The 27954-nt window shown below is 45.9% G+C and overlaps 2 protein-coding genes across 5 annotated transcripts in view; one reads left to right on the top strand and one right to left on the bottom strand.

Moving 5' to 3' along the window:
• The first annotated feature begins 933 nt into the window (after window positions 1-933).
• Window positions 934-9127, top strand: LOC113483386 (sarcoplasmic/endoplasmic reticulum calcium ATPase regulator DWORF). 2 transcript variants are annotated; one of them, XM_026854905.1, is made up of 5 exons: window positions 934-978; window positions 1810-1911; window positions 2712-2783; window positions 8313-8412; window positions 8503-9127. In XM_026854905.1, the coding sequence occupies exons 1-4, from the start codon at window positions 948-950 to the stop codon at window positions 8405-8407; spliced, it is 300 nt and encodes a 99-aa protein (XP_026710706.1). In that variant the 5' UTR covers window positions 934-947; the 3' UTR covers window positions 8408-8412; window positions 8503-9127. The 2 variants fall into 2 exon arrangements, with proteins under 2 accessions (XP_026710706.1, XP_026710707.1); XM_026854906.1 differs by lacking the exons at window positions 934-978; window positions 1810-1911; window positions 2712-2783 and adding an exon at window positions 3933-4058.
• A 14552-nt stretch (window positions 9128-23679) lies between these two features.
• MME (membrane metalloendopeptidase) overlaps window positions 23680-27954 on the bottom strand; it is a 47432-nt gene continuing 43157 nt past the window's right edge. For all 3 annotated transcript variants that reach the window (XM_026854761.1, XM_026854759.1, XM_026854760.1), the window contains exons 21-23: window positions 27417-27512; window positions 26975-27051; window positions 23680-23949 (exon numbers count right to left, since the gene is read on the bottom strand). In XM_026854761.1, coding sequence (XP_026710562.1) covers window positions 23850-23949; window positions 26975-27051; window positions 27417-27512 — 273 coding nt within the window. In that variant the 3' untranslated portion in view covers window positions 23680-23849. The remainder of the gene's footprint in view (window positions 23950-26974; window positions 27052-27416; window positions 27513-27954) is intronic.

The raw sequence follows: 27954 nt of genomic DNA, 5'->3' as shown, positions 1-27954 counted from the left end.
ACATGGATCTGAAGAGAATTTAAGATTTTCTAAAACATCAGTACTGTTCTTCCCCTTAAAATTGCTTTCTCTTCCGGAAGGACTTGCAGCCCTGCTGGCTAACTCGGTTCCTTCTCCTAATTTTGGCCCTGATTCATTTAATGTACTGAAGGCATTTGGAGCATTTAAAGCGCATTCCTAGCTTTGAGCAGTTAATGAGACGTGAAGTCAAGGGACTACTCTAAGTGAGACAAATCTGTTGGAGTACCTCAGTGAACTGAAGGCTAAAAACCAGATCTCATTTCTGACAACAACTAACTATGCAAATCTAACTCTGAATATTGAGTATTTCATCATTCCAGCACGAGCACAGAGGGGAAAAAACATAGAAAAATTATAATGTAATTTGAAACAAAAATAAAAATGAGGGAATTGTTTTTTCTTGTGCATTGTTCTTCCGCAGGCAAAGAAGTAGATGCTCTTTGCCATGAATCATTCCCTTGAGTTTTTTTTCTTAAGCATTGTGTACTCTCCTTGGTTTTAATATTTTGAAACTGTCCCTCTGCCTTTTTTTGGCTGTTGGACTGAGATCTATTGTAGGATTTACGTCTGCAGTTCATTCCTTTGTTCCAAACAGAAGATGTGTTGTTTAAAATAATGTCTATATTGTTACACTATTATTTGCTGCAGTTACAACTTTTATATCCTCAACCTCATGCTTTAGACTTGCAGGACAATACTTACTGTGCTCGCAGCTAAATCAGGGCAGTAGTTAGCAAAACTGTTGTGAACAGCAGTGACTCTTCTGTCCTTGCTTAAGGCAACTAGCCCTGGAAAGGTCCCAATCTGTGAAGGTCGGATTGTCCTGTTAGGAGTCCGTGGTTCCTGGTAGGAATTATTTCCATTAGGTCAGATGTATATATATAATTAGGAGAACCAAACCCGCTAGGATTCTTACGGGAACAGCTATGCAGCCAATGAAGTTACTGTATCAGAGAGGTGTGTTTTTCAATAATTCAGAGCTTTTTCCCCAATATTACGCAGAGAACAGAATCAAATTTCTTTTTACAGTAAATTGGATCTTGTCCCAAAAAGTCTGCTTTATAGCAAAGCTAGGCAAAGAATGTAAAGCTTGCATTTTATTCTCGTGGCTCAAAATGATGTGATACGCTGAATTGTGGAGGGCATAATAAAATGTGATATAGCTCCAGGGTTTATTTTAAGAGTATACCCATTTTGGGGTAAGCAGTAATGAAATCACTTTCCTTACGTGGTGCTTGGGGAAAGGCAAGCTTTTTTAAAGAACTGTCTTGCCTGAGAATGCAGGGGATTGGCAAAAGCCAGCAGTGGGGACATAGTAGGTATATCCAGTGCCAGAAAACTTCAGTACTCGGAGAACTTGCCGTTTCAGTTATTACGTTCGGATAGCCATTTGATCAAACTGATCTCTAGAAACCAGTGCAAGTCCTTTGACTGGTTTCCCTGGGCAGATGAACGTGATCCTTTGAGGGGACTGCCTGAGCCTTTACTGGGAAGTACGTGCAGGTCTGGAGACGCTGCCAGAGCTGTCACAATCACTGGGAAATTGTGCAAAGTACAGCAGATCTCAGAAATGCTGCTGGGTTTGTGGTGATGATAAAATTTGTGAAAAAGATGGTCATCACATGATTGCTGTTAACTGGAGTTTCAGGTCCCCCAAAAAAACCTTTATGCCCTGTGCTCCTGTTAGAGGAAGTGGGAGTCTGATTCTTCAGCGAGCAGAGTCTTACTGGTATGGACCTGGTGTTAGTGGGCAGACAGTAAAGCTCGATGTTTCTTTTGCATCTGCAGAACTGGAAATGATGCCTCAAAGTACCTGCTTCGAAGTACCTCGTCGTACAAACAGGAACAGAACCGAGGCGACTGAGCACAAACTGATGGAGGAACAGGTTGGTCAGGGTATCGAGTGCAGAAGTTGATGAAAACTTCCTTAGGTGACATGACTTAGATTCAGTTATTTTTCTGTAATCGTCATCATAGAATCCATGCCAAACTCAAAAGACCAAAAGGCGGGGACTGTTTATAGCATGCAGTGAAACCAATCTACACAAAGCTAAACTGATCACTGATGTAAAACAACTGTCTTCAGTAAAGTTTTGCCAGGGTTGAATGCTGCTCAATCACATGGTGTATGTTACCGTGGTTTCTAAGATACTGATCACAGCAATACAAATAATTGTATTTAAAATATTCCACTGCCATTCTTTTTGTTGTTGTTGTTGTTGTTCATTCCAGATGAAAGTACTCTGCAGATGAACGCAAGTCATGTGTAGCCTCGGGCCCACAATTTCCATTCTTGCATCTAGGACAAAAAATAATATTCCTGTAAAAATAACCAAGACGTTTAATTGCATTTCCTGTGGATATTTTGAAGGCTGTCTCTGCCAGCTGTTCTGTAGGTGTAGCGCTGGAGATGTGTCTGCACCCTCCTGCCCTGCCTCTGCTGTCACGGGGAGGGCAGGGCCTGGGAAGGGATCCCTAGAAAGCAGCTCCTGGGGTCAGGAACGGGCCCTGCCTTGGTAGGGATGGGGATTGCGTTTCCATCTTATCCGGTTCTAGTCCTTTAAAAATTAAATACTTGAGTTATGAACCTGCTTTAGAACAAGTTAGATCATATTGGTATGGAAAGTCAGTACTTATTCCACCTGGTGCTCTAGAGTCTAACTTTGGCTTAATTCCTTTTCTTCGGGCCATCTGGTATAATATCCCCAAGGAAGACGTGATCTCCACAGCTGTTGTGAGAGAGGAAGCAGCTCTGAAGAAAGGTGATAACTGAAATTTATTTTCTTATATAAGTATTTAATCTTTAATCAACAAGCACATAAGAAAGGGATAATCTCTTTTCGAAGATCTGCGTGATGTGTTTCTGAGCACTGTTTTGTCTTCTAGGAGCCCACAGCCCATTCCTCCCAACTGCACAAACACCCAGATTAGATCTCTCCCAAACGTCCTGTGCACCTGTTACATGGACTGGCTTTTGAACAGTAATTTGTGTCCTTTTCCATTCCACACACACAGGAGAAGAATCCCTGTTTCATTGAGGGTCTAGGCACGGCTCTGCAATGGGATTATGTCTGAGCTTGCTCAATGTTAGAGAAAATGTCCCCCTGTCCCAGAGAAGATGCGTTTGGTATGGGGCTCTTTGCTAATGTGTGGTGCACTGGTGTGTTCCTCTGAATCTCTGTACAGGACTTCATTTCCCTAATGAACTTTGACTGGGTTTCTTATGCTTATTGGTCAAAAACTGTGGCCAGGGGATCTTTATACAGAGCTCTCCTTTTATGTGATACAAGCTAGTGTGCAGTTTGTCCTTTTGGCTCAGATCTGGCACATGACTTCATGTTTTCTCGCTTCTGAACTAGAAACTGCAGTTTGGAATGATTTATCCCATTCAGGACAAAATAATTCTCAGATTATTTTAGGAGTGTTCCTCCTTTGAATTTTGTTACCTGCTACGCACTTGGGTGGTGAAAACCTGTGGCTGCGCGCTGTAACCTTTGAGCAGAAGATGCTAAACGTACCTCTCTGCTTTGTGGAGTACAAGGTACCTGGTGGTGCTTGGCGAGTAAGAAATAACTACAGAAATACATCTACAGGTATTGCTGAACAGGACTTGGCTTGGTTCTTTGGTACGAGAGGGATGAGAGAAGAGAATGAACTGGATCCCTGTCATGCTCTAAATACGTGGATGCACACAGATATTACAGGAGCTTTCCGTGCGGTGTTTCATGGCTGTAAACAGACCATAAAGCAGTTTTCACCCTTGTTCCTCTCCCTCTTCAAAAAAAACGACCCCTCTGTATTCAGTTTTCTCTGAAACATGTGCAGCTGCAGCAATAGGAAGAGGTAACCTTGAATCCCTTGAACTCTCCTGCCTTTTTAGACAATTGAATGCATGTAGCCAAAACCTGGCATCAGTCCGCCAGGCAGCTGCAGCATGTTCCAAACATTGCTCTATTTAAAGGAGCACAAGAACAACCACAGAGGCAAAGCTTAACACTTGCCAATAAAACTAACAGAGGGGGGGATGGCAGAACCAGGTAAGATGCACAGCTAAGGGTGAGTGTAGCAGTGTCTTCTTAAAATTCATAACTCTGAGCAGCATGATGTGAAAATACTCAGTTATTTTTATTCTTGTATGATACGCTATATATTTTGCTTTCCAGTAAGAAAATGTGATCGGTTTAAAAGCTAATTCTATTAACAGCAATGAGTTTAAGATAGCTTGAGTTCCTCCTGTATTTCTGAATCCTACCAGTTTTGTTTTCTTTAGTTTTTTTGTAGTTGCAATGCTAAGGTGACTAAATGGAACTGTGTGAAGTAAGTTAGGTTTGACAGCGGTTTAAATGTACTGTCTGCAGAGCTGAAAGCTGAGCGTGACGCTAGGTGAACATACAATAATTTAGGTTTTAGCACAACAAAGCCCAAGTGGCAGAGCCAAACAAAATTTTAATAACGACCTTTTAATTATGGTACATTTCTACTTTCTCCAAGGGGAAAAGGCATTTTCTAAAAAAGCATTTTATATTCATTGTCGTTTTCTATTTACTTCGCTGCAAAAGGGTTGGATGGTGAAGCAACTGTAAGTTTAAGTATGGCGTTATCTGTGTACACAGTTACTCAGGGAGTACTTTTCCTTGTAAAAGGAGCTTTTTTATACATCTTCATACCTAGAGTAAAATTTTCTTAAAGACTTTTATTTTCCTTTTTTTGCACCATTACCACTGATACCTAAGGAAGACAGTGGGATTCTTCTAAGCTCAGATACAACAGGATACTGAGTGCTGTTTCTTAATTACAGTTTTCATTGATATCCACAGAAATTATACTGATACTGGTATTGCCCCGGGAATTAGTACTTAACCGTATTTTGCACTGGTAGGATATGTATTGTTATTTGTGTTTTGTTGGGATTCCTTTTTTTTAAAAACAGACAACGTGGCCATAATGATGAAGCTGGCCCCTGCCCCAGCCCGGGGGTGTCAGCAGGAGTGTGGTGTCAGGGATCCAGCCCAGCCTCCCATGAGGAATGGTGGGGCAGCCTGGCTGAAGCACATAACCGCAGAGTTCCCGCGGATTTCAGAGATGAAGCTGGCAAGTGCCATCCACACAACAGCCTGTCCGCAGCGGTTCTGGGCTTCAGTCAGATTTTGGAGTGACACAGCCTCTACAGGCAGCACGGCAGCAACTCGAGGAACTTGCCTGTTGGGGCTGGCAGCTGGGAGCCGCGTTCTCTGGGCAAGCCCACGCGTGCCCTCCTAGTCCGACTGACCAGTGTGGTGGTCAAACTGGCATCCCAGTGACGGGTTAGCAGTTCGGTTGTGTGTGTGCACGTGTAGCATATATGAGATAAAAATCAAAAAAAGCTTCTGTGAAATTCCATGGTGTTTTGGAGGAGAGAACGTAAGACTGCGTGTTTGAGCTTGACAGACTGGGGCAGGGAAACGTTCCCTCCTTTCCCTGCCAAGCCTCCGCCTGCTTAAAGTAAGTGGGCATTTTTCCACCTGGTATCTTGGGGTGCCCTTGTCAGTGCAGTTGGGCCCAGACGTTTCAGGGCTGTAGGCAGCTCAGCGAGACCACAGGCATCATTTTTCTCATGGTGGCTGGTAGGAGTTTTGACCAACTACAGACAGCAAAACCAAGCCAGCTGATGGCTCTGCATATAAAAGGTAAAGCCCAGAAAAAAGGATGATGGTGATCAGATGAAGCTTATCAGTGTATCTAGGCTGTATTTAGCTTGGAAGCCTGAGCATCCAAGTTGAGGGATCCTTGGCTTCGCTGTGGTACTTGGGCATCCCGCGGTGGGCAACTCCCCGGGTGTCCGACCTGCAGAAGCACAAAGCTTCCCTTTACCTCTGTTTATCATGCACAGAGGAACCTTGCTGTAGCACAGCAGAAGTGCTGGGCATTTGCTGCTCTGAGATAAAGTCATGTTTGAAGTCGAGAAAAATTACTATAATAGGGGAAAAAGAAAGTCATTTGTAGCTAGAATGCCAGCTTGCTTACACAGGTCACAGTAAGATTCCTTTATTTATTCTCACTGCCATCCAGAATTGGCCTTTTTATTCCAACAGGCTCTGGCTCAAACCCCAGAAGCCAGGCTTTGTTTCCTTGCTCTGTTTGAAAGCAATACTTGTGACTGCAATAACCCACATTTCCCTCGGAATTCTGCTTTCACGTGCACTCATGTTAAGTGGTGGTTTATAATGAAACCTCATGTTTTAGGGTTTTAGCTGGCTACCTGCAGGTGTCAGTAAAGATTTTCTTTCTTTCCAAAGCAGAGTTGCTTACAAGTATTCTCTTCCTCGGCTGCTAGTCCCTCCCCAGCCCGTCTCCCCCTCACGCCGGGAAGCGGACCATGAGCTGCTCCTTGGTGAGGGTGACACCGATTCTCAGGTGGAGACTCGGGATAGTTTTTTCCCTCGGACTAAGTATTGGGACACCTTCTTCTGAGGCCTTAGGAAGAGCTTACCTGCTCAGAAGTCTCACCCAGCCGAGCCTGTGTGTATCTCACACCTCAGTCTCTCCTGCTCGGGGCATAAAATAGTGTCTTCCAAGCAGTTTCTTTGCTCTAACTCAAGGTTTGGAGTATCTGCACTGTGACAGAGGAGATCAGAGCAAGTGATCTCACAGTCATTTCTGTTCTTAAACTATGAAACACAAGCTCTCCCAAGAAACTCTATCCCTCGGAGCCAGCTGCCTGCTGCCTCATGACAAATGTTCCTGCTGACCCCCCGGGCCGAGCCTGCCTCTCCTCTCTGACAGAGTTTAAACTCCATCTCAGACACCAAAACACCAGATCCAGCAGGCACAACGGCCACTCAGCTCGGTCAGAGCTCTTCCACGTGCCCCAGCAGGATCCAGCCCTTTATTTGTAATAGAACCTTTAGTAAAAACGGCAAGTAAAGAGAAATGATTCCCAACAGCAGTAGCTTTGCCTTACAAAGTGTCAAAGGACTAAAAGTCTTTAAATGAAACAGGTAAGGAACTACCCTGTGGCAAAAGGACACCAGTTTCAGAGCAGGATTTTGTCTTTTTGCTGCATGATTGCTTATCTGGTTTATGTTTTTCTGGCAGCACATGCACATTTTCTATCTCTGCATGCTCTATTTTTCCCTCTGGTAGATACACCATGCAGTATCACGGTGAGACATGTTTGTGTTGTGCATAGCTTTAAAGAGGAACGTGAAAAACCTTAAATTATTGAGCATCCCCCCAAAGTCTGTCCGCTTGATCTAAACTGTGCAAGGTGTCGTGAATAGTTTTACATTATTTATTAATCCCTTCAGAAACCTGGAAATCTTTTAACTGCGTGAGGATGTGCTTTAAAATGTTGTAAGATATTGCTGAGTAATATGATCTCAGAGGCTGATACGCTGCTTTCTGCTGAGTCTCTGCTATTCGCAGGAAGCTGATAGAAGGGTCTTTGAAATTCTGATGCTGCACAGAAACATATTTATATAAAGTGCTGGTCCTGCTTTCAGCATGCTCCTGCATTGGACAACACGTCTCCAAGTCATTTTTAGCTGCTTCTGGTATCAGTGAGCAATACAGGCAAGATGTCACACCTTTGTGCCTGCCCCGACTCAGCCAGGCAGGTGGTACGTTCACTCTCATGTTATTTTCGTACTTGAGAGTGGGGGACACCCCTGCAGTGATAACGACAGCAACCTTAGCTACCCCGTATGGCTGCAGCAGCAGGGCAGGAGAGGGCAGGGCCGTGCCCGGAAAGCACAGAGGTGAGCTCTGAATCCCTGACGCCCGCCGCTGGCAAGGATCCCTCTGGGCTGTGGGAGCTCGTCCAGCACCCCTGGCACGCCGCTCTTAAACGGGCGCACCTGAAACAATCCCCGTGCTTTGATCTGCCCTTGCCAACCGTGCGAGGCGTGTAGAAGGTGCTGTGCGTGTCAGGGATGGAACCTTGGATTTGCCAGGTCACGTATCCGTAAAGTCTGGTGCAGATGTTCCCCTGCTGACCTCTGGAGCCTGAGGACAGAACCGTGCCTGTCTCCTCCCTGTTCCCTGCTGCTTTTGGAAGTGCTAAGCCTGGTGCCTCTCTGATTGCAGAGGCCGGAGCGTGGAAATCGCTTTGGGCTTTGGCTACGGGTTCTCATTAGAAGCCCTGCCAAGGTGTGGTGACTCCGTGTTAAAAATAGCAATCGTAGATAACGTGGCCCAAGCTCACAGGTATCTCTTTGCTCTGCGATAAGGGCGGGTTTGATGTGTTTCATTTTAGTCAACTCAACATCAAAGCAGTGTGGCCTTTCTGAAAAAGCCCATCTTCTGTCTTTCAGCCCAAGTCCCACTTTCACGTCTCGTTGTCCCCATCCTCCTCGCAGTTGGCTGGATCGTGGGTTGTGCACTAATGGTTTACATTGTCTTCTCTTGATAGAAGTAAGTGACTTGTACAGTGTCATACACTATCTCTGCTTTCCTTGGTTTGCACTGCACGCCTCTTAAAATGTAATTTTCTTCATTTTACAGGACAGAAGAATTTACAGTTATGTTGAGTCGAAGAACCTGGAAGTTAAATTGAAATTTCTAATGAATACAATATGTATAAAATGAGTTATTTTTAATATCAACACTGCAAACATGGTGTATGCTTTTTATCCACAACAAAGGTTTGAAATGCTGATGAGAGCATTAGGAAGAATCATCAAACCAATTTCCCAGTTTTTGAGTGGTTTGTAATTGAGTGAGTAGTTCCTGGGGTCCAGTAGGTCAGATACCTGCCGGTTCTGCAGCCTGCTTTCTTGTCACCAGCTTGAATTTAAGCGGTTTTGGAAACAACATTCCCAGAGTTAGTGATGCAGTGGTGGACAAAAATGTGAGTTAAGTTTGGTTGTGGGATGTGGGGAGCTGGGGAAGAAGTATCTCAATATATTTGGGAAAGTTTTGAGTTAAGACTTTTAAAAAAGTTTTTTAGTAAAAAATAAATTGTTAAATGTAAAACATTGTGGTGGTACACTCTCCCTGCCCCAAGATCTGAAGTGTTAGAGTCTAAATAAATTATCTGAACCTACATTAAGTTCCTCCTTTCAAAAAAGAAAACATACAGGCATACTAATACATAAATCAAAAAAGTTCTTTAGTAAAGGAAAGGTAGGCAGGGAGAGTGACCTGGAAGCAATGCATCTTTAAATGTATGTCTTAGACTATCTAAATTCTAAAACGTTTGGGTTTTATTTAATAGTATGTAGATAAATACCAAATGAACTGCTGGTCTCTTCTGTTTACATGATTTCAGGGCCCAATTTTGTATTTTTCCATTGGCAACCAATCCAGTTGTTGTCAGATGAAATGCTGCCGGACCCGGCGGGCACTGAGCTGGATCGAGGCCGTGTGGAGTTCCAGCCCTGCTTCCTGGCACGGCGGCAGCCCCGCCGCTGGCACCGCACGGAGCCCCATCCAGGGAGGCAGCAGAACAGAGCTAGAGTTCAAAATGAAAAATCCACAATGCAATAGGTGAAAGGTCTACACCTCGCAGGAACTGTTAAGAAGCCCAGATAAGGGACAGGGAACTGCTGGCTGGATAGCAATTTTCAGAAAAGAGCTTGGGCACTGCCTGGTATCACAGTGTGCGTTCAGGTTGGCAGTGTCATAATGTTGGTGTGAAAAGCAAAATGTCCTGGGACAGACACCAGAAAAATGGCCTGAGATGCATGAAATGACCCCCTGCTCTCCCAGCATCGGGCAGGGCCCCCAGCCTGGCACCACAGGAACCAGCTGTGGGCTGATGGGAAGGAGCTCAGGGGAGAGCAGCAAGAGGGAACTGAGGTTTGTAATGTTTAACCAGCGAGAAAATGCGCACAGTGAAGTGAGTCAGCCTAGAAAAGAGCAGACTGAAGAAATTCTATATCACACTTAAATATATCAGACTTAAATATATCAGACTTTTTGAAAGAGGAAGGGAATAGTCTCAGTGATACACAGGGCGAGAAGTGATGAAGAGCTAGCGAGAGAGATTCAGGCTGTCCTCGTGGTAAGGGCACGGAAATACTGGAAGAAATTTTTAGGCTTAATAATCGATGTTGTTGATTGCTGGAGGCCTTTGAGAACAGATGGAGAAGCGTCCCTCAGGCATGCTGCAGGAGTACAGGTGATCCTGCCTTGGTGCCTGAGGGCAGCTGTCTGACATCTCTTCATCCACCAGCCTCCATGACTGTGACATTCTGTGGGACTGTTTGCAGAGAAGAGGCAGAACCGACTGATGGCAAGTGCTGCTCCCACCATCGGCTTCTGGGCCTGCAAGGAGAACGTTTGAATGCTGGTTGCGGTGTCAGGAAGGGTCTGTATGATGTGGAATAGGAGGTGAGCTGCAGATCAGGCACAGGGTGCGTGGGTCAAGCCGTGGGAGAGAGGCAGCTGTGGCTGTGCTACCAGAGCAGCGGCACTGAGCGCGGAGGCTGCGGCCCAAGTGGCTCCATCGTGTCGGGTGTGTGCACCGCGTGGCAGAAAGGGCTGAGCCTTCCGTCACATAATGCTTTACCTTCATATGTCCTGGGAGTTTCCCCAGTCATTAAGAGGAGGAAGAGGCATGAGAGAACCATGATCGAAGGGACAGATCCCCTGGATTTCCATGCTTTCATGCTTTACTGTCAGCCTGCTCACGTGCAGCTACCGAGGGCCCAGGCTGAGCGATCCAACGAGGGCAGGAGCTGGGAGGAGCAGAGGCCTTTAGGTGAGAGAGGCTGTACCACAGAGGTGCTGGTAGGTGTTGCGTGACAGCCCAAAACATCTGCTGAACTCTTTGCCTTGCCGCCAGCTGTAGGTGCTGTAGAGTTGCCGGAGTCAGCCTTGGTGTGGAACTCTTACACCTTCCTTCAGAAACTTGGCCTTACGTGACACATCGCTGCGTATCAAACCTTTCAAATAGCTGCTACCAGCTAAGGAACTTCAAACTTTTTAGAAAAGGGCAAGAGTTAATTTCTTATGAGACCCAGGAAAGTATTTTTAGCCTTATTATGCATAAAATTTCTTGGAATCTATTGTTTTGAAACAGAAACATTTATGTCCTTCAAAAAGAAAACATCAGACTTAAGATTGGGAGGCACTGTTGTACAGCATAGCGTGTCTGCAGTTGTGGCTCCGACTCACTGTGACCTCCTGATTGTCTTGTACTAAGAGTTTTGCTTTTTTTAATTATAATTGGAGATAATTATATTCATCTGCTAGATAAATGTGCATTGAGACCTTCCAGTGAACCTGGTCATTTAAATCAGAAACAATCATCAAGTAATGAGCCACTGTTTTCAGAGACAGCTTTGAGCTTTGGAGCTTGACGATTTTTATACTAAAAAGTTTCAGTTCTCAGAAGACTGAATCCTTAATAATTCAATCCCCAGTTAAAATAAAGAACTGATAATGGGAGGAGTGTCTTGAAGATTCCGGTAAGATGTATGTTTAAGGGAGCATGAAAAAAATCTTTATGACCCTTGATGGGGTTAGAGAAAAAAACCCTATTTTTTTGACTCCTGCTCATGCAGTTTGTATAATTGTGAGAACATGAGGAAGGCACATCAATCAGACATCCTGTCTCCATCTGTGGTCAGTATCTGTTATCCTTTAGGAATGCAAACAAAAAAGAAATATATTTGACTGTAGTGCGACCATGAAAATTCCTTTGCAATTCCAGCAGCTATTAGCAGAAGCACTGAAGTGTGACATGCAGTTTTGGGAACTGTTTTAACACCGAGTTACTTTGCCTGTGGATGAACGGAGGGCAAAGGGGCAATCCTGTTTTATCAAATGCCCTGAAAGAGAGGGGATAAACCGTGCAGTCTCTTGGACAGCTGGAGATTCCCGATCTCTGCAGCAGCTGCTGCTTCCATGCGAGGACCTCCAGCATCACCCACTGCCTTCTAGTCACCTCAGATGAGAACATCCACTCTAACTCACCTGTAGACTATGTAAGCCAAGAGGCCAGTTTAAGTACGTGCTTCAAGCAGTTCCCTCAGTATCTCATTTCAAGGACCAATGCCTCATTTTCCAACTGTCCAAACTCTAGACACCAGGGAGGCTCCCTGAAGACAGAGGTAGGTGCACACATTAGTTTAGTTCTCTAGTGTTTTTTAAAATCTCCCAGAAAACCCTGTGCTGAGAAATTGTTTGCCATGATACGAGGTCCCAGTCTGTCTTGCACTGGGGGCTTGTTCTTCCTGTTGCGAGCAGACAAAGCAAATGGGGAGTTTCTTCTCGGTGTGTCTGGTTTGCACTGAGCCAGCAGCAGCTCTCCCACAGCCACCTCTCAGGAAGAGGGTTCTGAAAGGTCCAGGTGACCCAAGTGGCTTTTTCAGGTGTGTAACAACATTTGAAATCAAATGCTTCAAATTAAAATATTACAGAGCTAAAATATAAACATGGCAATGTGTTGGCTTCACCTGATTTTTGAGAGCAGAAAGATCTGATTTGGCAGAGCAAAACAAAATAACTTTCTACCTTGGCTTCAGTATTGTCAAGCTGACTCGCTATATACAGAGGAAAAGAAGTTCCTGCCAGTTCTGTAGAGCAATGAAAAGGGGATTCCAAGTCCCACACGCTGTTTAAAAGTCCACTGACCACTCTGCAAAGTGACCGTTTGCAACCTCCTTCAGGACAACCCCTCCGGTCTCTTTTCACAGTGAAACTACAGTGCACTCGCTGCTGCAGCTTGCGGCGGTGCATTGGGTAACATAAGGTTTGGTGGGTTTTCTTCCTGAAGATAAAATGAGTGTCTGGGTGCTAAGTTTTTTCTCTCAAATGGAGAGATGCTAGCAATTTAGGAGGAGAAGAAAACACACACGTTCAGATTTGTTCCAAAATTGAGGTGCACTGCTATTACAGCACGGCGATAGCTTCAGGCTTTTTTTTTTGTCGCCGTGCCAGTACGTAGGACATTCGCCTTGTTGTGGTGCTGGAGAGGACTCTGCTGTCTTACAGTATAATGCCACTGGGGTCTAAGGAGCTGTAGCACATCACCTGAGAGCCATGAGCAAAGGTGGCCCGCACACATTTAGAGTGGTGCCTTTTTTAATTTCCATCGTTCCCTTCCGAATAGGATGATGTTTTCTGTGATCTAAGATTATTTTTACTGATTAATTTATTATTCATCTTTTTATTTACAAAAGCTAAGTGGGAACATTTGGGTTCTTGTTGCTCCGGAGAGTGGTTGCCAAGTTTGCACCACGGCCTCTGCTTGACTTTCCCTCTTACCCACTGAATGAGTCGATTAGGGATGAGTCTCTGTCCATCTGTCCTGGGATGCTGCGTGTGGCTTCCTGGTAACTCCAGGCTCTTGTTTATATTCTTTTAATGTTTGTAACCAGTTTTAAGGATATTAATATACACAAGAGCATAACTGTGTTCTTCTCCACTGTGTACAGAGTAGAGCCATTGTGAGACAGCCTGCCTGTAGACCAGGGTTTAACTTAAGACTGCCTTCCTGCTCCCGACCTAAACCAAAGACAGTGGCTCCAGGGCCCTTTGCCATCTCTTGTGTCCCCTCTGCCCCGGGACTAACACCAGCCCACCACCCTGCTCCCCATCAGCAACTTGCTCCTACAGCTGCTGGCTCCAGGCCCAGCTTAGCTGGGTTTAAGTGTCAGTAACTGTGGGTCCCGAGTAAAGCCAGGGCCCCTTTCCCAGCAGCGTTAGTGGAAGATGCTCCTTGCTCTTCATCTTCTCTTGGTGAGAGTGGCAGAGGCAGAGGCAGCCCCCCTCCAGGATCCGGGGGGGCTCCTGGCTGTGCGCACCCTGGGGCCGGCGTCCCTCTGCGCTGGCAATGGTGGGACGGCTGCCTGCCCTCCCTGCCCCCCAGGGAGCTGGCCTGGCCATGGGGCAGAACCTTCTGGAAGGGGCTGGAGCTGGGGGGGGCCCTGTGGCCCCGGTGCGGCCCGGCTGGCTGGGGCAGGGCCGGTGCTGCAGGAGCCGCCCAGGATGCAGCTGCAGCGCCTCGCCCCGGGGCGGGCACCGGGCACCCACCCAGCGTTGCCTTAAAGCTGCCTCTGGGCGGTGTTTCAGCAAAGCCTGGCCTAGGCCTCAGCGCTGAACCCCCGCGGGGCCCTGGGGCGCTGGCTCAGGCCGCCCCAGGCCTGGTTTCGCCTTTAGCTGCAGCAGAGACAGGCCCGCCACAGGTAGGGGCAGAGCATTTTGTGTCGAAGTCGAGCTCGGCTGCCTCCTTAACCCCGTCTGCAGCAGGAGGGGCACGAAGCTGAAACGCCTCCGAGTCCAACAGTAATGGCGTTTCTCCTGTCCACAAATCCAGGCCTAGCTCGATCCTGCCGCAGTCTGCAGGCCCGCTCCTGCCTCCCATGTGGGAGTGCAGCAGAGGCTCTGCCGCCCTGTTCCTTTGCTGCGTTTAGTAGCGTGTGATTAATTACATTTGCTTATAAAAATACTTTTCTTGTACAAAGCTGCAGAGATTATGGGTTCCTGTGTGAGAATAGACTAAGTTTTTCCCTTGTCGTGAGAGGCTTGTTTCTGTTCAAAGGAAATACTCCCAATTTATGAAGCAAGATTGCATTTTGTTTGTGGCAGTTTCTGTTTACTGACGTTTAAACTGCCCCTGGGGAATCGGTGGCCTGTTTAGGCCAATTGATGTGCAGGATGTTACTGTGCTTCACCAGCTGCAGGAGCTGGGGAGGAATCCGTCCATCCTGGCTCTGATCCTGGGCAGAGGGGCTGGCCTCTGTGTGCAGCTGCACGGGCAGAGCCCAGACTGGTGCTTCGTATTTCTGGTAGCCGTCAGCAGGTCAGACTTCACAGCAGTCTTTTGCTCTTGACGTTCATTTGGGAGCTGTGTGTGGTGAGCAAGAAGGATGAAGGGCCCCTCTGAGGGGTGGGGTGGGGCCCACCCTGCATCTCCCCCATCTCCCCCCCCACCCTGCATCTCCACCCATCTCTCCAAGGCGCTCACTCTGTTCCCTTTGTCTAGAAGGAGGGTTGTGGCTCCTCAGTCATTCCCAGAGAGCTCAGCTTGTGCCTCTTTGCAGTGACAGCATGTTGATTAAAATGCATCATTTAATATTTTTCCTGCAGCAGTGCCACGAGCCCCCCCGATCGCAGCCTCTGGAGCCTGATGCCAGGCAAGGGTGTGCAGCCAGCAGCTGTGCCAGTGCTGGGAGTTGAGGTGTAATGGCAGGCTGGAGGGCAAAGAGGGTTCACACCTGTGATAGCCTTTTCTCTTGTCACTTACCAAGTTGTATGATTTAATTAATGATTGTAATCCCCTGTATATGGATAGCTGTGGTCACTGGAGATAGCCTCAACAGGATGAACAGTCACCAGTATTATGTGCCTCAAGCTGAACTATTTAAAACTGATTTAACGGCTTATTGATTTGATAATCAAATGGTAGCTACTAGGGCTCTGTATAAGAATCTTATTCTGGGTGATGAAGGGAGGTCACCAGAGAAGCCCAGTACTTGGGTGAGACCCCTCCTGCAGAACAGCAGTTAACTAGAATTAGGAATTGGGGCTGACAAAGACCCTTCTGCTGCGTCCAGTCCTGAAAGCTGTCCTTAACAAAGGCAGAAAGTGTTTCCTGTAAACAGGTGAAAACATTTTGGTGCATCTGTAGCCTTCTGTAGTGGCATCTGGTTGAAGATGCATCAGACATCTGGTTTGTTTAGGGAAGAGCCTGGGAGTTGCTGCTGGTTTCCTCCCTGACACAAGCTCTGCCCTAAGAGCAGTTGTGAGTTATGCTTTCAGCCATCCATTTTGTCTAGGTTACCATACCTCATCACGGTGATTGATGACTTTGCCTCACTTCATCACCTCGTAGCTGGACTACAGGCACGGAATTCAAGTGGGCATGAAGCCCAGTCCGTAAGAAAGTCCAGTCTAGTGTAGGAGGTCTCGAGACAGCAGGACAACTGTCTTTGCTTCTACATTAGCCTCCTGTAAAATACTAAATCAAGTTGCCAATGTTAGTCAAGGCTCTAACTGACACAGTACCAGGATATCTAAACAATTCTGGATGAAGGATATAATTGACAAACCTGGTTTGAACGCAGTGTGTAACTGCCAGGTGACCTGTGCAGGAGGAGCATCTTCCTTGGGACCTGGTTCAACCCTGGATCAAATTCTGGCTTCTAAGGTCCAACAGAAACCATATCACACGATTTCCTGTGTGCACCATACCTGCATCTTTGACGGTGTCTTCTCCAACGTGAGTGTATATACAGCAATGCTTGTCTGTAACTAAATGAGAGCAGATGCTGTATTGCATGTCTGCTGTTGTAGTGAGGAGAATAATAGCAAGGTTATTCTTATTTAGTGTTCTGCTGGTGTATTATGGTTGAGATACAAGACTTGGAATAGATACAAGACGTTTGGTAGCAATCAAATGGAAATAGATCAAAATCTTCTCAGATAATTTTAAAACGTCATCAATAAAATCCTCATATAAGGAAGGAAGCCTTAGAAAATGGGGTCTACTTAGTAGCCTTAAGTGTGTAATCTCACAAAGGATTATTCCAAACTATTTTCTTGGGTTTTGTTGTTCCCGTTAGTGTAATGTCCAATTGCAGTGTGAGGGTCTGCATGACAGTGGAGAATATGCCGAACGGTGCTGTTGTCCCCAGGAGAGCAGTGGGAAACAGCAGCTGCGAATGGGAAGTCTGAACTCAGTGGGAGAAATTTTGTCCCAAATGCATGAGAGATCTGCCGTGTTACAAGATTTTGGATGGTACCTGTAAAGGCTCTGAGGGGGTTGCGCTGTTTGGCAGTCAGTGTGCATATTCCTTTCCTGGGTACAGGGAGCGTTTCCCGTACCAGAGGTAATTGTGTTTGGTGTGAAGGGTGTGAAAGGTTTCTCACCACCCAGCGGAGTCCCGGGCAGCGCAGGGGCTGCGCGAGGGCATGGCCCTCACCTCGTGAAAGGGGAGGGGAGTAGGGCTCCAGGGCACAGACCCAGCCTTCTGCTCCTTGCTGACGGAGAGGCTGGGCTGAGCTCAGCAGGACTCACTTCTGTTAAACACTGATTTTATGAGGAAATCTTTATTTTTCTGTCTTGAGGCACCACCATCGCTTCCTCCCGTGTTTGGTCCTGGTGTCTCGGTGTGTGATGTGCTGAGAAGAGCTTGAGTTCATGCAGACTAAAGGAGGCATCGAGACATGGAATCTGAATAATTGGGGAAAAATCTGCCTGCTGTCAAAATTCAGTATATGTTTTTTTTATGATCATTGTTGCTATTTCCATTTGTTTGCTTGGACTTACTGCTTTCTGTTCTGTGGAGCCTTGCTCCAGTAGAGTAAAGGTGGTTGTATTATATAAAGTAATTCCAGATTCTGCTATGCTCACTTGCAGTGTGACTGATTCTTCTGGAGGAGAATTTATTCCAGTGCCTCCTGATAAAATAATTTTTTTTTTTTACTTTTTTTGAGGTTAGTGGGATGATTTAATTCTCAGATAACTTTTGAGATAATTAGTTTAATAAGTTTCAGAATTTATTAATTTTTTTTCTGTACTACTTTTGTACTGTAGCACTGTAAGTGGGCAGTATTCCTGTAGCAATCATCTTCATTGCCTTTCTTACAAAGTCGGTGAGACCCACGAGTGTGAGAGAGCAATAAAATGACCCACTGATTTCAGTGGAACACCAGTGAGTGCCCCCGTGCACTCCTGTGCGTGTCTGTGAAATGCAATTGTCTGTCTCTGTGTGGATATAAATAATAATGTTCAGTGTATGGAGGGGCTTCGCTTGGCGAGAACACATCCCAAAGCAGCTGGAATGATTTTTGCCTTGTTGTGGACTAGGAATTCCTTGATGATTTATCCAGGAAAATGAACTCTGTGCTTAGTCTGTCAGCAGCTGGTCGAGTAAGAAAAGCACTGGGGCATATCCACAGGAAAATTAACAAATGCTGTGATATAATACAGGAACATCAAAACTTTCCCTGTGTTGAGTTAGAAGTAAGAACTGCTGGAGAAGGGGGAAAGAAGAACAAGGAATTTGGACTCTGAATAAATCCCAGGGAAAGAGCATGGCAGTGCTGGGCTTCTCCTGGAGGGCGGACAGAGGTTGTTGCTGTGCTGGGAGGCCGGGAGCACCCTCTGGGTCAGCAGCTGAACTGTGCAGTGGGGAAAAAGTTCATCTCAGTTCCATGACAGTGGAGCCGTGGTTTCATTTCTGGACGTTGGTGTCTGACAAACCTTTCATCCTATGTCCTGTGGGGGTTTTTTTGGTTACCTGCTTGCTTTCATCTGAATTCACCATGAGTGAAGGGTGATTTTTTAAGGTGAAGGACTAACGTCAAGATGCTCCATCCCTGTGAGCATTAACGAGGGCGCGAATTGGAACGTATCCTCACTTAAACTGTGAACTAGTTTAAGATGTGGCGGTGCTGGAGTCTGGAAGGAACAAAATACTTTACTGACCATGATTAAGCAGTTGTGCTCTTTGAGGAAAGGAACTGTGGTGCCGGGGTGGGCTCCAGCTGTGCTGTGCTGCCTTGGTGCCCGTTCTGCCCCTGTGGGCGCGGGAGGGGCTGGAGTGCAGCTCACGGCCTCTGCGAGCCACCCAGGGACGGGCTGAGTGCCAGTGTCTCTGCTTCAGTTCCAGCACAGCCCGTGGGACGTGGCCTTGAATCCCTTCAGATTTCCTCTTAAGCCTGCTGCTGTTTTTCATTGTGATTAACCACAATGCTGGGGAACATCCTTTCTTGGGCAATTATTATTCATTAGCCATGTGTGAACCCGTTAGGGCTCCCCCAGATACAGTATGTGCCACATCTTATTTATTTCTTGCTGTATTGTGATTTTTTTCCACTGGATGTTACAAAAGGTTGAGAGAATTCAGGTCTTTTATATTTTATAATTTAAAGGCCCACAATTCAATATCTAAAAGGGGTATGTTCAAAAAGGAAAACGAAATAAGTGCAGCATATGTAGGAAAATAAATAACACCTGATTAAGAAGTAGCAGCACTTAAGGGGTCACTTCTCTAGAAGAAAAAGTCCCTAAGAGTTTTTATTGGTGGCATCTTCACTGTTGGAGCTTCTTGAGGGCTCCAAGTCCAGGCGTTGGCTCGGGGGTCGACCGGTGCCTCTCGGGGCGGCGCAGCCCGGCCAGGCTCGTGGGAACCTGCCGCTGGCCACGGCGAGCCTGTGGGCCCGGCCCCTGGGCAGCAGAAGCCAAGCTCTTTGTGACTGACAGCATCTCAGCAGAGCCTGGATGAATTATTCGGTGAGGGTTGTGTGTGTGGTAGCGGTTGGTTAATGCATTGTCAGTTAATTGTCCGATGTCGGTATTTCTGTATTTTATGTAGTCCCTGGCGTTTTGTCACAGTGCTGCTGTGGAGAGTCAGGTCAGCTGAAGCAATCAAAAGGCACCTGTAGAACTCTAGTGACTGACTCTTAGATTTTATGGAACTATAAGTATTGTGAAGAACTATATTAATAATACATTTTTTTAGGTAAAACTGAGTGGATTTTCTTTCCCAGAAGTACGAACAAATGCAGCTGTTTGCCCACGGGATCCTGCTGTATCCCGGTCTCGCTGTTTATTGCACTTATTTTTGAGTTTAAATCTAGCCTTTCTTGCACTGAAGTAGATGAGAGAAACCTGTTAAATAACAATATTTTGTCATACCTGTAAATGCTTTTTTCCCCCTGTACATTTCACTGGCATTGACAAGGATACTGTGATAAAGCAAAAACCTGAACTGACATTTTAGCCAAAACGAAGCAATGTGAAATGTGTCATGAGAAAGAGATCATGTTCCCTCCAGCTTTTCCCTCCATGTTCTGATGCCCTCCGCAGCACTTCGGAGCTTTTAGAGGGTGGGCAGGGTTGGCAGTGGCGGCCTGGCCAGGCTTTCGGGGCGAGGGACTAACGCTCCTTGGGCGCCCGGCGGCTGTAAATCCCGCGGGACGTGCAGCAGCCTGCGGGCAGGCAGGCACGGGATGGGGCTCTGCAGAGCCAGCCCGAGAGTGAGCAGCACTGATTTTATAGAATTCATTCAGATATTTTTGTTTCACCCTTTTTTTTTTTCCCCCTGATGCCTTTTCAGCCATAAATCAAGATCAGTTTAAATACTCTAGGTATTAACATGTTTTTCTTTCTTTTAGGTATGGAATACTACTTCTTCCAGAAATTCCTTGCCTTCCATTGAGGTAATACTGAGGGGTTTTTGCTCTTTTTCGCTTTATTTGACTCTCTGGTTTTGAACATTAAGAAACACACAGAGATGCACACGTCATAGGGAACTAGTTAATATTTTTTTGACATATTGTCATAAAATGTATCTCTGATGTTCGTGCCAACTTGATTCTAAGCATCTTTTCAGTAAAAGAGAAACACATATTCTTAGGCAGTGTGGCCAAGGCAGGTAAAACTTACAGACAACGCAAAGCCTTTAGCAACACAGCAGTTGTGTTAGTGGGACCACGTTGACTGTTTTTATAACTTTCAGCAGTACATGTGGCAATTTAGTGAATTTGCAGGTGCCTCCTGCCAAGCTCAGGGGAATGCTAGAAAGCATTTGCACAGAACTTGAACTCCTCCTGTGAAATCTATTGGAGTGTTTAAGTGCAGAACTGAAGCAGCAGTAACACGACCGCTGTGCTGAGTGCGCGTCCTTCACTCCGTTGTTGGGTTTGAGGTCTTTGGTACATCCTTCCCATGGCGTGTCTATAAATACTTCCCTGACATTAACACTCTTAGAAGGAAAATCCTCGCTGGCACTAATTAGTTTGCACGCTGTGATGAAAGGTATATTCTGCTTGTCACTGTTTAATGTCAGATGTCTCCCATCTGAATAATTAGTGCTGTGTTTCTCTTATGAACACCTGAATTTCACCTTTGCATGAGTGAGGAAATGCTAGTTGACACTGACACTGGTTAGAGTTTGGTTTCCAAGACCTCGAGTTTTCTGTGAAGTGCTAATACGAGGCTCCCCCGCCCCTGGCTGATGTGCCAAGTGGCTTTGGGGGGAGACTGGGTCGGTGGGAGGAGGTGTGTGATGTGCCTCCCCCGCCCCGGGTTGGCATCGGGAGGCACTGACAGATCTGTGCTGCAGATGATTTCTTTATTTTCTCTCGGGGTGTTTCTGGAAACGATACAGCTGCGTGTGCACGCATAAACGGGACTTCTGCAAACAGCTTGAGTGGTCCGGTTCCTCCATTGCCCAGGTGCTTTTTGTTTAAACCTGTCACATCTCGAATCATGGAGTGTTTGTAGGCTGTTTTCTAGCTGTCCCTTCCCTTGCTTCCACTGAAGGAAAGGAGGCTCTTTCTGCCCTTTGTGCTCTCAGCAGTGAGCAGTGAAACTTTGCCTTTCTTCTGCCCGTAGGTGTTATTTGGTTTGTATTTCACACGCTTCTGTCCAAGCTCGTTGTTACAGCTGGATCGTCTGTAAGAAAATGGATGGGAGGGAGAAGCAGCGATGAAATGGGGGTTTGGGGAAGAGTCTAACCGTTCATGAATGGAAAAGCTGGCTTTGATGACATGTCTCAAGCCAGCTGTCAAGTGTGTCTGGGTTTTGTTTCCTTAGAGTACCTGCTGCTGCTCTGCCAGAGCGCTGCGGGGTGCTTTCCCCAGGGGTAGCTTTGTTTCTTAGCGTGACGGTGACAGAGCTGACCGTACCCTCGGTGGAATACAAGCACTCCCTGTCCCTGAGCCACCAGGAGCTGGGCTGACTCAAGATGCAGCTATTTTTGTGTGTCTGGGTCACTCAGGAGTGAAAAAAAACCCTTCACTGTGTAGGATGCCTGCTGTGGGAAATTGCTGGGGGCGGATCTGTGTCACCAGCAGTAAAACCACTCTTCAGGTTGTCTGTCTGTCTGTCCAGCAGGCAAATGACACACGAGGTGTGTCAGAAAAGCCTCCTGATACATGCCCGAACAGACATCACAGCTGATCTACCTGCACTGACTTAACTCATGGTTTGGGCTTTTTGTTATTTTATTCACCAATTGTTAGTGATTTATTGGCTGTTACGCTTAATGCTACTTATTCTGTATTTAGTGATCCCCTGATTTATTTAGTTACCTTCTGAATTTCAGTCCTATGCTTGACGAGTGTTACCATGTTTAGCTGTAAAATAGGGATAATGATACTTCCCGTTTCACAGACTTACGGGCCTGAATTCATAAAAGACGGAGTTTCATTTGGAGACGAGGTTAATGATAAAGTGTATTTTTACATCTCTGACAAATAGATGGAGAGGAGTGAAGAAAGGGGCCCAGCAGAGAGAGAAAAACCCCGTTAACACAACTTTTTGGCTTTTTCTAGCACTTTTCTCTATCTTCTACTGGTTTTCACTCTTTGCTGCCCCTTGGGCTGACGCAGAGGCAGGGACTGGCCAAGGCGCCGTGCTGGGTGCAATTCTGGTGTGATTTCCTCAGATACTGACTAACCTGACATCTGCCTTGGAACTAGAACAAAACGCTTTGAATTCTCCTTCTGTCCGTTGTTACAGATGTTGAGCTGTGACGCTTAGGGGCGAGTAGAGAAATTTATTTGCAGAGAGTATTTTCTTTTTCTGTACTTTTACATTTCCTATCAAGAACACACATTGTATTTGGCTCATAATTTCAGTTTATTATCAAAAGGTTTTTATCAGATGACAAACCAGAAAGCTAAAAGGAACATAGGTTTTTAAATATACCTATTGTAGCAGTCATCTGAGGTATCTGGTACTTATTTTTGGAAATCTGTTTGCTTTGATACACAAAGCAGTAAGTTCCTTTGCAATCTGCATGAGGATGTTTCAGACATTATCACTGCAGATTTAAAGCCTTTTACCCTCTTACTTAAAGCTCCTCCCGATTCTTGCCATCAGCTGTGCAGCTTTACTGATGTGAGGACTGACATCGATCAGAACACGTACAAATTATGTGCAGGATCAGACCCGAAACATGGAAAAAGTCAGCCTGAAAACTTGGATATTGGTGTTACTCTGTTGGAGAGCTCGGTTTTGTAGATTTTTGTCTTATTGCCTGATACCATGCTTTACTCAAATTTCCCAGTTCTATGCAGCCACTGATAAAATATATTACAATACTTCAAGTCAAAAGTGTAGCTCAGATTTAAATATAAAAACTATGATTTATACATTACTAGAAACTTTAAAAAAGACCAACCTTAGATAAAGCAAGAAAAAGCTTAGAAAACTGTGAAAGGGTCTTCGATCACAATCTTACAGATTATATGTTCAAACATTAATAAATTACCTACAATTTCAGTTTGGCTGGAAAGCAGTAAATAAACTGTTGTAAATAGTGACTTCAGATAATACACACTGGAATTATTAGTGAGAAGTTACTTAATTACAGCAGGTCTTTGGACTCCTCTTATATAAACGGTTTCAAGTAAAAATGAAAACATTTGGTAGAACAGATTGATCGTAACAGCAGAGGGTACAAAGTCTGACACTCAGGATACAAACTGTTGTCTCCTTTTCATGTTAGGGTGTCTGAAACTCCGTGTTACTTAATATTTCCTTCCACGCTTGATCAGAAATAAACCCTCGCCGACCAGTGGGAGATAACGTGTTCTGCTTTGACATTTTAAAATAAATCCAAAAAGCCACTGGCCTGCGGGGAACAGGATTAACTACAAGTGAAATGTTACTGTACACTCTCAAGTGATTTAGATTCTACCGGGTGCAGTGACAGGAGAAGCAGCCGAGCAGCTGGAGCAGCCGATTGCTGCAGTGGCATTAGTCTTCATTTGATATTCTGATGAGTGATTGTTTTGTTTTGTTTTGTTTTTGCTTGTTTACTAAGAATTACAGTGACTACTCTAGCATATTCCTCTCAGTTTTCTTCCCTCCTCTCCTTCTCAAAATTAGTTCAGAATTTCTCCTTTTCTGGAAAGCTTCTCGAGACACAAGGTTTACAGTTCTGTCACCAAACACGGCACTTTTTCGCAGGATCCATGTAGTTTGTCTTAGCGCATGAAAAGGCTTCGGAAAACTCTGGGGAGTTTTGCAATGATCCGATGACCCTTTGAAACAAAACAACAGCATCTTGTCATTGTTGCCTTTGCTTAAAACAAACAAGACGACCCGCGTTTTGTAACTTTTGCGTCACCTCAAAATCCTGTGGGAAACGCCTGTATTTCTGAACTCGGACTGTTGCTTCCCCTTCGCCTCAAGCAGTGGCTGTATTTTCCCTTTTCTGTTTGCACGGTCCCTACCGCACCCCCTGAAATACAGCACCTGTCCCTCCTTCGCTACCGGCTCCTACAACATTTCCCTTTGCTTCACTAAGAACAGGCTTATTGCTTGTTGTTAGTTTTCACTGAGAATCGTTTCAGCTCTCTTTTGCTGACAGGTTCCTTGGTAAAGGGAAAACAAGACCCCGAGGTAGCGGACTGTGGTGTAACTTCTCAGTGAATGCTCATTTAGACTTTTACCCCGATCCAGTTTAGCTGAGATCATACCGCTTCTCCGGGCACTCTCCACTGAATGAGCTTCCTGGAAAAAAAGACTGGTGCAAAGAGCAGGTTTCCCGGGGATGTGAGGCCATTCCAGCCAGAGCAGTTTTTAAATGTGTAACTGTGAACATGTGTGACTGGATGTGCCAGGAGCTGCTCGCCCCTTCAGGGATGGAAATACAGGACGCGCACACCTACGGGTGTCCGATGCAGACCCTGAGGCACGTTGACTGCGGACAGGGAATTTTTGAAGAACTGTTTCTTTCAGTAACTTGTGATTATTCTGTGAATAATCTGAGTCATTAGATTCCACAGAAGCAGGAAGCCTCCACAGGGGTTGAGGGGAAGGGCAGCAGCGGACATGGGCCATGATTTGACCAGCTCTTTGAGACCGACACTGAGACCAGTTACTTGCAGAGTGGTGGAGGGAGCCGGCAGCGGGGCAGGAGAGCACCAACAAGGGATGACAGAGTCACAGGTTTCAGGGATCCAGCACTGCTTCCTGCTCTGGACAGCCAGAACTGCTAACGTGGGACTTTGCCAGAAACAGAGCAAGAAGCATTTCGGGTGTAATAAAACCCTACTTAGATTTGTTATTAACAAGCAGATAAACCAGCAGTGGGATCAGAATCCTGCTTCATTTCCTGATACCCCCAGAAATACAGGGACTTGTGCACAAGCAGGGCTTGACCTGTAGCTGTTTTGTACCTGCTATGTTTTAATTTTGCATGCTAACACAGATACAGATTCTCTTTTGCCTGCCATTGATGATTACCTGATCTAAGGCATCTTTCTGTTAGCTTCTTATTTTTCTAGTGGAGAAAAGATTCTACCTGTCTACAACTCTGTTAGCCCATAAACTTAAATTGTACCACACAATTAACAATTGTTATGAAGAGCTGCCTGTCCTACCTGTAAGGAGGAACGGTCTACAGACACTGTGGCAGGTGATAAAACAAATAACAAAACCCCCCCACTCCACCCCCTGAAATAATTTAAAAAAAAAAAAAAAAAAGGCACATTGGGAACCATTGTGACATTTTAACAGTCTGTCATGAGGCGGTAATTTTGTGGGTATGTCTTGTGGACTGAAATGCTTTTGATTTTAGAGCTCTTAAGGTGGCCATATCCTGAAAATTACTTCACATTCTAAAAATGTTAGCCTGGTTTCTCATGAATACTCGTGTAATTCCATATAAAGTTCATAGCCTTTCATACCGATATAAAACCAGTGCAATATGGGATGTGTATACCCAAGGTACACACAAACACTGTTACATGAAGATGCTGAACTAGTGAATTCAGAGGACTTGTGACTTGTACAAACTCAGTGTGCAGAGAGGCGTCGTGGTTCGGAATTGGTGCAGAGCCTCACCAGCACCCTCCCCAAGCCCCGCTGCTGCCTGGAGTCGCTGCACAAACAGTGGACAGTACACACTGGGAGCAGCTGAGGGAACAGCCTCTGCTTTCACTAAATATTTGAGTATGTGGGATAAACAAAATAAGTCTTTGGTGAAAAGCCATTGAAAGACACTGGAATTCATGTAGGGGATTGGGTCAGGAGAGAAGTGGGCTATTGTGCCTGTGAATCCCGGAGGTGGCACGGCCTTTCAGAGCGAACGGCGACGTGGTGCCTATGTTACTACTTGGTCTCGTGGTGTTTGACCAAACAGACTTATTAGAGCAAAACTCTTGTTACGCTACTGCTGAGTAAATTGCTCTGCCTTCAGTTAAAAAGAAAAGACGGTGTGGCCCAAAGCCATCCTCCACAACAGCCGGGTTTCCTGCAGGACTCCGCTCCACTCAAGCCCACCTCTCCTTGGCCGGGCTGAGTACACAAGGCAGAAAATACAGACTGATTGCACGGCAGCGTATGGGCTCATCGCTGCCTGCGGGGCAGTGCTCCTCCGCCTGCACCTCCCTTCTGAGACTCTTGCAAGAGGGAGCAGGCAGTGGGGTTGTGGAAGGCCTGGGGCAGAGTGGAGCTGCAGTGCTGGAGTAACTGCTAACACACCCACCGAGCGACGCCGACCCGCGCCAGGGCCTGAGTGACGCCTTGCTAGTGCTAGAGGGCAAAGGCTCTCCTCAGCAGGTCGTTCCTCTCATCACTATTGCTGTTTCAAAGAAGATGAATTCTCCATGCTTGGAGGGGTAGAAGCCTTGCGCTCCGCCGATTAGCTGGAGCTTTTACCTGTGGCTGTAGCAGAGGATGGAATCCCATCCATAGCCTCCTGTTTTATGGGAGCCCTGTCAGGAGCTTTGCAGGAGCCAGGGGACTAGTGAAAATCCTGCAGCGTGCTGCCAGCCAGGCGACGGGGGGTTCTGTGGTTACGGCTGCACAAAGCTTCTCCACAGTGAGACAGCGCTGAGCCAAGTGCTCTCAAGGGTGAGGACAACCCCCCTGTTCTGCCCCCAGTCTAGAGGGACAGTGGCTTCCTCTCCCTTCGGTGGGCTCTGCCTGCGCACGTGCACGTGCCTCGATCTGCCCTGGGGAGTGCAGCTCCGCCGTTTGTGTAGGGTTGGTTAAATTCTACAGCTAGAAGCTGTGGTGTGCTCAGGAATTCCTGCCCTGAAGATTATTATACGTGCTGACCTGAATTTGCCGGGGCTGTGCACGTCAGTTTTGATGGAGTTCACAGCGTATTCTGGTCTGTACGTTCCGCACCATACCTGCACGTGTCATGAAGAAAAGCATTTGTTAGCCGTAAGGTTGCCCAGGAAGAGACCTGCCATCATTTCACCACGAAATACTTAATGTCATGAGAATAAATTTCACATTAGAAGATAGAGAAAAGAATGTATGTTTTGTTAAAAAAAGAAGTATACTGTTGTCCTCAGACAAAGGCACTTGGGCACAGGAAACACCAATTACCTAATGAGACTTTTTTTTCACTACTTTATAGTGAATGCTGCTCAGCTTAGCAGCTCTGCCAGCTCTGAGTAAAACTCTGCAAGCCAGCCTACTCTTTGCGATTAACTGTTAAACTGTAGCTTCAAGTGGTTTTCAAAGCCTTGAGTCAAGAAGTAGAGAATACCTGTGCGAAGTTCAGAAAAAACAGCTGTTTATGGCTCATTTCAAGACCCGGAAGAAGTTTTTCTTTTCCATGCTTTTTCACAAAGTTTTCATAGGCCTGTCGAAGGAATTGAGCAGAAATGTTACAACTTCCAGCCCAGACAGTCAGAACGAAATGATGGCAAGGAGAAACATGGATTCTTTGACCTAATTAATCCTGGACTGCCTTGGCCATCCATCTTACCACGTGCCACCTTTACGCAGAAGACGAGAGGGCTGTTTCTTAGCACTGTGGTACCAGGGGCTGGACAGAAAAAAGAGAGTTTTCGCGTTGAACGGGCCTTGCAGTACTGTTTTACACCAGGTTTAGTGAAGCTGCCTGAACTATATTGGAATAAATGGTGAGAGAAACGGGCTTAAAGAAGGCAATTTTTCATAGTGAAAAGAAGTCGAGGCTAGTGGAATAATTTCAGTGAGATGGATATACCCAGATAACAAGATTTTTGCATAGCTATGCATCTTTTTACACGGTAATAAACTAAGAATGCGAAGGAGGACCC

The sequence above is a fragment of the Athene cunicularia genome (assembly GCF_003259725.1).
Source record: "Athene cunicularia isolate RWA chromosome 9 unlocalized genomic scaffold, athCun1 chr9_part1, whole genome shotgun sequence".
Taxonomy (NCBI): Eukaryota; Metazoa; Chordata; class Aves; order Strigiformes; family Strigidae; genus Athene; species Athene cunicularia.
Note: the sequence above shows the minus strand (reverse complement) of the source record. Positions and strands in the feature narration are given on the sequence as shown.

Excerpts from the sequence above, each read along its gene's own strand:
- LOC113483386 (XM_026854905.1), top strand. The coding sequence starts at position 948 with ATGCAGCCAATGAAGTTACTGTATCAGAGAG. Across the intron at positions 979-1,809 it reads GAAGTTACTGTATCAGAGAG|AACTGGAAATGATGCCTCAA; the intron begins GTGTGTTTTTCA and ends TTGCATCTGCAG. Across the intron at positions 2,784-8,312 it reads GGAAGCAGCTCTGAAGAAAG|CCCAAGTCCCACTTTCACGT; the intron begins GTGATAACTGAA and ends TCTGTCTTTCAG.